This window comes from Agrilus planipennis, unplaced genomic scaffold (assembly GCF_000699045.2).
Source record: "Agrilus planipennis isolate EAB-ADULT unplaced genomic scaffold, Apla_2.0 scaffold172, whole genome shotgun sequence".
NCBI lineage: Eukaryota > Metazoa > Arthropoda > Insecta > Coleoptera > Buprestidae > Agrilus > Agrilus planipennis.
Window position 1 is genome coordinate 673,375 of NW_020438999.1, and position 12,285 is coordinate 685,659.

General features: G+C 32.7%; 1 protein-coding gene and 1 pseudogene across 1 annotated transcript in view; one reads left to right on the top strand and one right to left on the bottom strand.

Annotated features, from left to right (window-relative positions):
- LOC108737850 (substance-K receptor) overlaps positions 1 to 1,424 on the bottom strand; it is an 11,458-nt gene extending 10,034 nt beyond the window's left edge. Inside the window, exons 1-3 of the mRNA XM_018470978.1 lie at positions 1,324 to 1,424; positions 957 to 1,260; positions 721 to 899 (exon numbers count right to left, since the gene is read on the bottom strand). Coding sequence (XP_018326480.1) covers positions 721 to 899; positions 957 to 1,260; positions 1,324 to 1,368 — 528 coding nt within the window. The 5' untranslated portion in view covers positions 1,369 to 1,424. The remainder of the gene's footprint in view (positions 1 to 720; positions 900 to 956; positions 1,261 to 1,323) is intronic.
- Positions 1,425 to 5,945: 4,521 nt separating this feature from the next.
- Positions 5,946 to 12,285, top strand: part of LOC108737851 — a 28,616-nt pseudogene continuing 22,276 nt past the window's right edge.

Sequence of the window (12,285 nt, forward strand, 5' to 3'; positions counted from 1 at the left end):
GATTCTCCAGAGTTCAAGTTACTTATTATAAAAGTTTGAAATTTCTGGTAGCTTTTTTTCTGTTAATAAAAATAAATTTAATCTGTTCGGTTAACGAATCTCCATAAAATGACGTGTAAAATTACAATTTTTTAAAATTTCAATAACTTCTTAACGGTTTAGCGAATCGATTTGTGCTTTTTACAGGAGTTTTAGAATTAATTGAGGAACGTTCTTCCAAATTTTTACTTGTCTCGTAGCATTTTGACATACCTCCCAAACGTCCTTAAGCAATGATCTAAATCTCTAGGCCATGCCGCTCGGTCAATAAACCAACAATAATTCTAATACTTAAAATTTCCAGATTAAAGTTTAAGGTAAATGTATTCTGAATCTGAACATCCCGAATTACATTGAAATAGGTAATTCAAGCATTTATTGGTGCAGATTTTGTGAAACTGCATACTTGATTAAAAAAACAACAGCAGCAATCAATAGTAAAACGTTTGAGGGCTTCATGGGCTCAAACAAATTCATCGAGTGTAATACGTAAACTGCGTAAGTCACATCACTCAACTTTTTCAAAAATGGGCAACATTATACATTAGTCACCACTTTTTAATTTCTAGAGAAAAATTGAGATTAAAAGAAAAAACATAGTATTAAAAATCGTATCACTCGAAATTTTTGAATATTCGCACACAACTGCTGTAAACGAAATTCTTAACTAATATACTTTACCCTGTATTCTCTAAAAACAAACAGCGGGCTTGCCAGAATTAAACCGAAAATCCAACTTAAAGCCAGCAAAATATTTGTTGTTTTAGGCGTCAATCTTGTTTCTTCAGGTAAAACAATTACCGTCAGTCTATCATAACTAATCGTTAATAAACTCATCACACTTGCAAGCAAAACAGTGCCTAAAAAAATCGGTAGTGATAAATATTCATGTAAATGTGAAAAAAAAATTATCCTACACTCAAATGCCCCTTCCACTTTACACCCAAAATTACCCAGTTGATAATTTTGAAAAAAGTCGTATACGAGAAAAACAGCTGGAAAGAATGTAGAAAATATTAGATCCGCAAGGGCCATATTTCCAATCAAAAGACATGTTGGCGTTCTCATATTGGGACGTGTGACAATTGCGTACAATAGAAGAATATTTCCAAATATACCCCATAACACCACGGGAAAGACTGCAGATGTTTTTATTATAACTTGATCTGTACTTACAATAATCCAAATATCGTTTATAAATGTGATGTTGGACGTATCAACCTATAAGAACTTACGTATATTTACTCATTTAGAAACTCAAATTTCAAATAAAAACAACGGTACCCTGGTAGAAAACTTGTACAATTCACCATTTGTCATAATTAACATTCAAAAACTGAACTGAATAAGTGCTTTAAAAAGTAACGTGTAACAAGTGATCGGAAACTATAGTTCACAACAAGAAATCGCGTTTAACAAAAATATTTTTTCCTCATTTCGTCGTCCGCTTTGCTGATAATGGAAACATATATTTACAGTAGCCATTCTATTAATAAGAACTCTTACAGTAATGTATGATCAAATATTACCATATGGCTATCAACGCGCAATACACTAGGCAATTGACAAGCAACATCATTACACTCGAAAAGTAAATGTAATGAATTAAATTTAAATGGGTTCTTTGTATACGTTACCGAAAATGTATGAAAATCATTCTATACATTTCCTAGGAAATGTATATAACTCCTAAAATCGCCCGGAAATGTGTGAAATAAATTATATTAGACACATTTCCTAGGAAATCTATACATTTCCTAAATAGCAATCAAAAATGCATTACAATTAATACTAGATAGGTATAATAATACGGTAGGCTGTTTGGAGATGTACCTACATTCATTGGTCATTGTTTGATTAGGGAGATTTATGATAGATTGGAGTTTCACCAATGCCCCTGATATGTTAAATGTAAGAATAATGTGACGAGGTTATCTTTGTTTCATCAAATACGATGACCTTGAATTTTTAGTATGTTGTAGAGGTGATAATGCTGACCATTTTCATATATATATGTTGGGCGCGGAAATCTTAATGAAGCATACTTTTCGAAGATATTATTCCAACATATCAGTCGGTCTTCGGCGGGCAGAAACTCCAGTCTGTGATAAATCTACCTAATAACATAATAACTATACAATAACCTCACTAATGCATATACATTTCCAAACAATAACGTCACCAATGCGTATACATCAGGCGATCGCACTAGAACCGCGTAAACACAGATAACTCTGATTCTCAGTTTACTAACGTGTTTTATTCATTCGATTCACAGAAAGCATTAGTTTTATACATTTTCTAGTACAATATCGGAATTTTATACAATTCCCAGGAAATGTATACATTTCTCAAGATATGAGTGTATTAATAAATCTTTGAAACAATACTTTATACGTAGATTTCTTAAACTGCCTCGAAATTGTATACATTTCCTAGGAAATGGAGATCCAAAACAAGAATAAAATTCTTTACAATTGGTAACATTGAGACATTTCAAAAAATCTTCCTCGTTGTTGGCATTAAAGATTATATATGAGTTTGTACCTAATGTTACAATTTCATTTTCAACCGCCTTTTTCTCCATGTGAAAAATGCCTCTTTTTGTAAGCATATTTCATATTCAGATTCTTTTTAAAAGGATAAGAAAACTGTAACTTTTTATTAATATCTGCAATGTATTTTTGAACATGATAAATTTTGTTTTGTATGCGTTAAGCATATTCTCATTTTTACTAATGTTCTTCCTCGTAATTATAATAATAAAAAAATTTGCAGTTATAGGGACTGCCGATAGAAGTGAAAACTTAGAACTATTAGTATTAAAATTTGAAATTTCACAATGTTTGAATAAAAATTATCAACATCAATCTGGTTTTCACATCTATTGACACTCCGAGCAACAATTATATGCATGTTTATATGGTTTTTTATTATTCAAATATTTACATAAATTTCAATGTACTTGATTTTTAACATTGTTTGCATCATTGTCATCATTAATTTCAACAATTCTTAGACTTTTTGTACTTTCAATTATTTCATTGTGTTCTAAAAAAAATACAATAGGCTTATGGTAACTAAAGTAAGAAATGAAAACGTTTGATTGAAATTTATCTAAGTGCAAGCATGTCGGTGACGCGAACCTATAACATTTTCCCCTGCCAAAAAGTGCCCAACGTCGCTAAAGAAGTTTTCACTTCAAAAGTCAGTAAATAATGTTAAATTAATCACTCAAATACCTATCATCATTTAAATTTGTCATTTTTCATCTTGTTCATTGAAAAAAATTGAGATTGCCTCTAGTCGGCTATGATCGATCAGCAATCGTTTCACGATCGATCATATTCAGAGATGTGGTTTATTTGAAATAATTGCAATTAAAATGCGAATAAAAAATACCTATTTTTATCTTGCATTTAAATACTTTTTTGAGAAAAGCATTTTGCATGCCTTCTAATTCTTTAACTGAAGAGAGTCCAAAAAAATCTAAACTCCTTAGAAATGGATAATCTACTAAAATATTGGATCGATATTGTTTTCCGGGTTCAATGTCATGGTCCATGGAATTTTGAAATTCCAAATTAATATCAGAACCTGCCAAATCACCACTCATTGTACTTTTAGCAAGGAACTATGAAATTCTATGGATTACGACAAAACAACCCGCAAAACAATATCGAATTGATATACGCTGGCTGTGTAAAAATGAAAACTCTAAGATATTGTCGTGTGTCAAAAATTGCATATAATCCAAAATTCTTAGAAAAACTAGAAATTATGGATTTCATTTCTTTCTCTTATTACAATGTGCAAACACCACTATTAGTCTAGAAAAACTCCAATATTTAAAAAATGAGCAAATGTCTGCACAGTTTTCTTAAAAAATATTTATTAGAAAAAAGTATTTTGAAAATACGTATTTTGCATTTAGAATTTTAAATACAAAAAGGCAATCTATGTTGTATTTTACATTTGAAGTAATAAATCAAAAAGCATTTGCATTTTGTATTTAAATTCTTTTAAAAGAACCATTTTGCACATCTCTAGCCATATTGGCCGGCGTAGTCAAACATAATAATTTCGCCACTGCTTTTGCAACAAAGAATCTCCTTACCTATATGTCTTTGACATCCAGTTTAATTTGAAATAAGGCTGTGATACTGATGCCAAATTAGTTTTTTTAATATTAGGTTTATTTGATTAAAAGTTTTTGAACTCGAAAAAAGACATTTTATATTTGCAAGCTTTTCTTTACTACTATAAAATTATGTTGAGAATTTGCTCTTTGTAACTGTGGTAAGTGTGAACCCATAACGATATTAAAGAAATGGACTCTTATTTGTTTAAAGAGTAATTTGAATTTCAACTTCAAATCATCTTAATCTGAAATACTACTATGTGAGTTGTTTTTGCTGAGAAAACCGACAAACGACATTTTACCCTTAATTACAGGTGAATCATTTTGTGGGAGAAGAGACCGTTCATTATTCTTAGGGAAAAGTTTTCACACAAGTTTGATGTTGTCATTTAAGGAATTCTTCATATTTTCCAATTAAGCTACTATCATCTTGTTTTTCTGTCCTTTTTCGTTCACATCTCCCACTATCAAAACTCATTAATTCCTGATAGATAGATTAATGCATAACAAAAGCATTTTTGAGTACGTTATCTGTTGAAGCATCCTACCAATAATGATCTCTGATATTAAGTTCTATCAGTGTATACATTTTGTCCAAGTTAATTAAGTATTAGCGTAGCCTAAATTTATAGATAATATTAACTCTTACATGATCCAGGTACTGATTAGAATTAATATTATAGAATTTGTTGAAAACTAACAATTGGATATTTCTTTAAAGCGAAAGTAAAAGTATATTTTACTGTTTAAAGTCCTACTATAGTTTCTGTTATTATAACAATTCATCATCATCAGGTCGTCAGTCCTAAGACTGGTTGGACACGCACTTCCACTCTTTCTTATCCTGAGATAATCTTCGCATTTTCTTAAAACTCTACTCCTCTTAATTACTTGTTTTAATATTAAGACCTCATGCACACGATTTTTTTAATTACTTTATATTGCCGATTTAAATTTAGTAAAGAAAATACATGCCAATACTTACCTCTTAGAGAAACCCTTGATACTAATGGCAAGTTTTCACTTATACCTTGGAAAATACAGCAAAGGTTTCTTAAAGAATTATTCCACATAATAAAAAGTTACATATACAGTATACACCTTCTTGTTCATATGAATCATTAAGGTACTGCTTTTTTAATTAAATACCCTGGAGAGTAGAAGATACAGAGCCTTTAAGTAGTCTCCTGAACCCAGTTAAACATAAAAAAACAGTGCTTGAAATGCTCGCTACAAACTAATGCACCATTGAAAGGGTTTTGCATCTGATCGCTTTAATTTTTCCCATTTCTTGATTTGCATTTACCAGTAAGGGAACAGCAGAAAATTGTTAAAATTGGCATATTATTAAGCAAACAATAATTTTCGCATGCATCACAATGTGTAGTTATTGCGTGAAGAGATATTTAAGTTGCGATAAGTAAACGTTTAAGATCAATTTATGAAATAATTTAAAATAATTAAAAATCGATGAATGTCATGCATGCTTGTTTCGGAGAACGCTAAATTATACCCGATATATCGAGTTCTTTTAATAACTTTAAAATCATTTTTCTGCGAATTCACTAAACGTGGCCATCATCATTTTTGCAGTGTGGTCTGCATATATTTTTGTGGAAATTAACATTTACTTTTTTTGCCTACAGTGTAATACATGTAGTGTTCCTCTATCTACTCGAGGATTAGCACATTATTTCACTTGAAAGACTAAAACGTTCAACGTTGTTTTTGATATTATTTACGTTTCGTTAGAAATTTATTTTACATGGGTCTTTTAACTGAAGGAAGCCCTCTTAGTTGGGAAGAGACCAAAAAATTAGCTGACCATGTGAGACTTCATGGAGTGTTGCAATTTATCAACATATACAAACGTCTAAAAGATCGCCAGTACGATTTATTGAAATGGGGCGACGAAGTAGAATACATGATTGTGAAGTTCAATGAAAAAAAAAAAAACGGCTAAGGTTAGTTTAAGAGCACAAGAATTATTAGCAAAATTAAATGAGAAACATGAAGAAAATGCCAAGTCTTCATGGAGACCTGAATATGCAGCTTACATGATAGAAAGTACACCAGGGAAACCTTATGGAGAGTTATTGGCTCATTTTAATATAGTGGAATTCAATATGAAATACAGAAGAGATGAAGTATCTCAGTTTTTAGAGAACGGAGAAGTTATCATGTCCCTTACAAGCTTTCCCAGGTCAGTACTTTTTCCTTTTCGCCTTCACCTTTTCATCTCCACCTTCAACACCTCCTTAGTGCTTTACAAGAACATTGCTGCCATTTCTACCATTTTTATCCCCTTCCTATAAACGGTCAGCTTGTATACACAATTGCCTTTGTAAATTATCTTAAGGGTCCCGTCATCTACTCTATTACTAATATTTTTTAGTAGTATCTTCGCTTTAAGTTTCACAGTCTATAAATGTAATTGTCATGCACTCGCACGAATGAGTGAGAAAATGTACTCGGTCGGCTCGTGCGAGCCATGGGCGGCGCCATATTGGCCTTAGCTGCTCTGTCGAGCGTCTTTCAGTTTTACCCCATACTCCGCGGTCGGCTGTAATGCGACATGCGATAGATGGACAAAAAAATTTGAGGCGATGTAATTAAAGTTTCACTTTAAAAATATTGGTATGCAAGGGAAGAAAAGGCAGGGAAAGAGCGAATATAAAGATAGTAGACGAAAAATTGGCTAATTTTAGGTATCTAGGAAGTCAGATAAGCCAGGACGNTAATATATAATTAAGTTAATAAAAATCGACGAATCGTTAACCTTGTAGGTCGGTTGGTCGTGGTTGCTGTTGTCACCTCTCGTAGTTTAGTGGTAGAACATTGGCGCGTAAAGGCAGAGGTCTCGGGTTCGATTCCCGGCGGGGGTGTGACAACAGCAACAATTTTTCCCTCATTAATTTTGAGGTAGTTTCTAGTGGGTAAAATTTAAATTGAAAAAATGATTTCAAATTAATATTGCATATTAATCCACTCATAGTAACCAACATTGTCATAAAATTTCATACATTAAAAACAGTTACCATTACATCAGATGCTTTTAAACCCTTTTAAAGAAATATGCTACTGTTAGGATAAAACCAATGCACCATGGATTTTTAGGGCATACCTATAGGGTAAAAACGAGTAAGGCATGATAAGGCCTAGTGCATGGCAAGACACAGCGCATAGCAAGACACGCTCACCGCTTCAAAACACTGTTGTTTCGAATCAATTTTAGCGTTTCAGGTCAAGCATCCCGTGACTGTTTTTTATTTATCACTATTACTTCTACTTATTGTCAAATGGTTCCATTTATTTTTTGCCACGAATATTCGTTTCTCGTTCTCAAAAACAGAAGAGCTATTTTTATCGTGAATAAATTGAGATTCGTCCCACAGAAAAGGCTTTAAATAACAAAGCAGCTTGTTTTCGTATTTTAGGTTTACGTCTGTCGTAATTTTCAACATATTTTCACGAGCCATACTTATAAAAACGCGATAAACACCGTTGGTTAATCCCCAAATGAAAAGACCAGTGGTGAAACGTTTTCGCGGGTATCTGCTATCATTTTACGCCTCCGGTTTTAACACGATTACATTAGATATTCACGTGTGTTAGACCCTTTTCAACACAATCTCGCAGGATAAAAATTTCATTCTGTTCGTTAAGAAAGTAAACTGCTTTTTTATCACGGATGTAAAGCCTCATTCAAAATGAACGTACAAAAGCATTCTTAGAAATAAACATTATTCTGACAAAAGGTGAAAATATTTGGGATGGGATTTTGAAACTTCAAAGTAAATCTTTTGAGTCACATGTAAACATGCTGAAACTATCGTGGGTATATTCTTCAAAAAGCATCCCTATAAAGAAAAACAGAAGAAAAAAATAAATTTTTTTTAGCAGTATTAGCATCTAGCAAGGCGGACCTAGAGATAGCTTTAAATAAAATGGAAGCGGTACTGACAGATCAGTACTGTATGAAAATAAATAAAAGTAAAACTAAAATACTGGTATGCAAGGGAAGAAAAAGNACATATCACGATATATGAATTTCCACAATTGATATCACGCTATAAAATCAAATTAATGTAAATTGAATAACTTTTTTCTTATTAAGGAACTTGCTTAATTTCCATAGACTCAAAAGAGAAGATGCGATCCCTACTACTACAAAGTTATCAGTCCAACACAATGACAAAAAGGAATGAAATTCTAAAAGTTATACACGTTCATTGTAATATAAAGTAAAGGTCTAAATTTAGTCTTCAAAGCAACGAAGATTTTAAATATGATTATATGATTTTACCTACTGAATAATGAGGTTGAGATGGATAATACGATACGATATTACGAAATCGAGAACTGCGTCTTCAACAGTATTTGTGCTTCAACGAACAACCGATCGCGATTGGTGATTGATAATTTTTCGAAACTAATATTAAAAGGGCTGGTGCAGTTTTCTGTTCGTTTAGAGGAACACCAAGAAAATTTCATAATAAATCTCTTCAGGTCTCTATCACTTATCTCTAAATTAATTCATTTTATGCAAGAAGAGCGTAGACAATAAGTATAATGAAGTTCAAAAATACCAACAAAACAAGTATATGGGCTTTATAATTATATGCGTGCGTGGATGTCGAAACTTTTGGTACTCTTTTTCGGAATTTATTATAACACCAGGACAGAGGACAATCAATGTAATATACAGTAAAGGCGAATTGAAGACCGAACGTACGAACATTCTACGATAATACATGCAATCGTCAAAAGGCATTATCTTGTGAAAAATACGACGTGATATAAGGAAATTCGTACAAATACCTTCAGCCATGTTTTCGTATAAATTTTAAAATAATATACGTTCAATAGGTGAATGCAATTGAAAACCTTTAAGGGGTGCTACGGATTATTCAAAAGGCTTTAAGGGTTCAGTTAGATTAGAACAAGTTTTAGATAAGAAAGTGACATTTTCATATGGACGTGGTTGAAAAAACGTATTCCACACATTCACCAAATTATGTATTTTCACCCGCGCAGCATGAAAAGAAAAATTCCGACAAAGAAATGTGCAATTTCTATGTTCGGTAAACATTTTGCCTTGTCTGTATATAATGCGAAAGGTTCTGTGCAATAGACGTTGACAATATAGATATCCCTCACAGTTAGAGCAGCTAAACAAACTTGAAGAAAGTAGTGGTTACATTTAAAGAAAAGTTTTAGGAAAACAAAATTGAAAAATTTCTATAGAGTAAGCACAAAATAGTATAAGTTATTGATCAATATGTAACATTTACAGTACACGGAAGAAAAACCGTAATTCAATATTTAAAAACTCTAATACAAAAATAACGAATTCAAAAAAAAAATTGTGTGGTTTTATGAAACCACGATGCTAGTGAAATTTTTCGGATTGTAGGCATTTAACTGTAAATCTTCGGAAAATTACTCGATTTAGGGTATTAAAATTAAAATCGCATTATTAATCTTATCTTAATGATTGGAATATGGGAATGATAATTGGTAATCAATCGTAAATAAAAATATCCAAATATAAATTTTAATTTCAATCTGCGTATGAGAGTACGGAATACATAATAAATACAATCATTCAGATGATAAAAGCAGGTTAAAAACTGCGAACAATATTTATTTAAATCATTGAATAATTTTTAACTTCAGTTATTCTATCAATAATTTCATCTTCGCTTTGAGTTTCACAGTCTGTAAGTCATGCACTTGCACGAATGAGTGAGAATATATTGGCTACACGGTTAGTTTATGCGAGCCATGGGCGCCTTGGCTGCTCTGCGAGTGCCTTTCAGTTTTACGTCTACTCCGCGGTCGACTGTAATGCGACATGCGATAAATGAACGAAAAAATTTAAGATGATGTAATTAAAGTTTCACTTTAAAAGTAAAAGTATGCAAGGGAAGAAAAGGCAGGGAAAGAGCGAATATAAAGATAGTAGACGAAAAATTGGCTAATTTTAGGTATCTAGGAAGTCAGATAAGCCAGGACGGAAGGAGTAGTGGGGATATAAAGCAAAGGATAGCGAAGGGTCGAGTAGCCGTCAATAAAAATATGTCATTTCTATGCTAGCGAACGGTTAATTTAAAAATTCGAAAAATATTGTTAAAAGTGTATGTTTGGAGCGCGGCGCTGTGCGGATGCGAAACATGGATGATGGGCGCGGCGGAAAAGAATAGGTTAGAAGCGTTCGAAATGTGGTATTACAGGGGAATGATGAGGATACCGTGGATAGACTAGGTTAAAAATGAAGAGGTATTACAAACAATAGAACAGAGGACTCTATGAAAGTCAATAAGAACTAGGCGTGGTAGGTTGGTAGAACACCTTCTCAAGCATAAAGGACTAGTCAGAGACATATTAGAAGCAGAAACGGGAGTTAGGAGGGGTAGAGGTAGCCCTAGATTAGATTACTGTTCGCAAATAGTTAAGGATGTGGATTGTTCTAGTTTTAGGGAAATGCGAAGATTAGCTCAGAATAGGAAAGAGTGGAGGTGCGTATCCAACCAGTCTTAGGACTGACGACTTTATGGTGATGATGATGATGGGATTTCCACCATAAAATGCTAATGTTCAGGACACATATTTATCATCCCTTCCCTTTAAGTGCTAGGGTGAAAATGTAAGCAACATTAGTCTACAATAATATAAATATTTTTCACAGATTGGGTTGTCCAGATTTTACTGACCCTCCAACTCAACCAACTCCAGACGAAGGAGTCACAAGGTCTTTGTTTTTTCCAGATGAAGCTATTTTTGGAGGACATCCTCGCTTTAAAACAATATCAAGAAACATACGGTTGCGTAGGGGCAAAAAAGTTGCCATCAATTTACCAAGTAAATTGAAAGTATCATGAAATGTGTTTTCATTTTTTAAAATATTTTCTTTATAGTATTTAATGATGTGCATACAAAAATTCCTGTAGATGAGTCTTACTTGCATAGTAAAGCAGCTGAATCTGACAAGATATACATGGATGCGCTGGGATTTGGAACGGGTTGTTGCTGCCTCCAAGTGACTCTTCAAGCTCGCAATTTAACAGAAGCACGAACTTTATATGATCAGTTAGCACCTCTTTGCCCTATCATGGTATGTATCTATGTATGCCATAAATAATCCAATTTGAACATTATTGAAACCCAGTACCGCATTTATATTTTTCTTAAGTACAGGTCGTTTCACTTTGTGGCACCCTTCTTTGCTTCCCACCTATTTTGATCAATGATAATTTACTCGTAGTTACTTGCCAAGGAATTTGTTAGAATTTACGTATTTAGTAGGTTAGGTAGGTATTGAAAAAAGGAATAAAATAAATAAATGAATTAATCATAAAACAAAAATGTAAAGTGGAACCATAACTACACTTTTTAAGTAACTTACTTTTTATTGGCGAAATACTACACAGTATTATCATAATTAATGGTGTTGAAATAATAAAGACCTATGATAATTCTTTGCTTGTATTAAACTAGGAAAGCTCCTATCTCCAGAACAAGTTGTGACAGGATAGCAAAGCGCATTACGGAGAAATATCACTAAATAGTATAAAAGAAAGTCGCTTTCCCGCTGTCTGTCCCTATTAATGCTTAAATCATTAAAACTACGCAAGGGATTTTGATGCGATTTTTTTTTAAGATAGAGTGATTCAAGAGGATGGTTTATATGTATAATACATGCATAAGATAGTAGGGAAACACTGATAATTTTAAAGGTTTGTAATGTGATGTAAATAAACATATTTTTTTGCGCTTACATTGCAAACGCTGGCTGAACCCTACGAGATAGATCAAAATAATGTACTACAGTATTGCACACCTTAAAAAGGTCTACAAAAAAGTCCGCGATAGTATGTCTATCTCTTAGGGATAACCCACAATAACCATTTTTTATCCTTTACTTTTTATGAGAAATAATGAATTATTTACGAAGCGATTATCCAATAAAGTACCTTAAATACATTGTGCATTTAATATAGATCAATATGGCCCTTTACAGCATGTAATTTAAATGAATATTTTCGAAGATATTACAGATTTAAAATGCAGGGACATAGCGGTTGCGGCGGTACCGGCCGGGA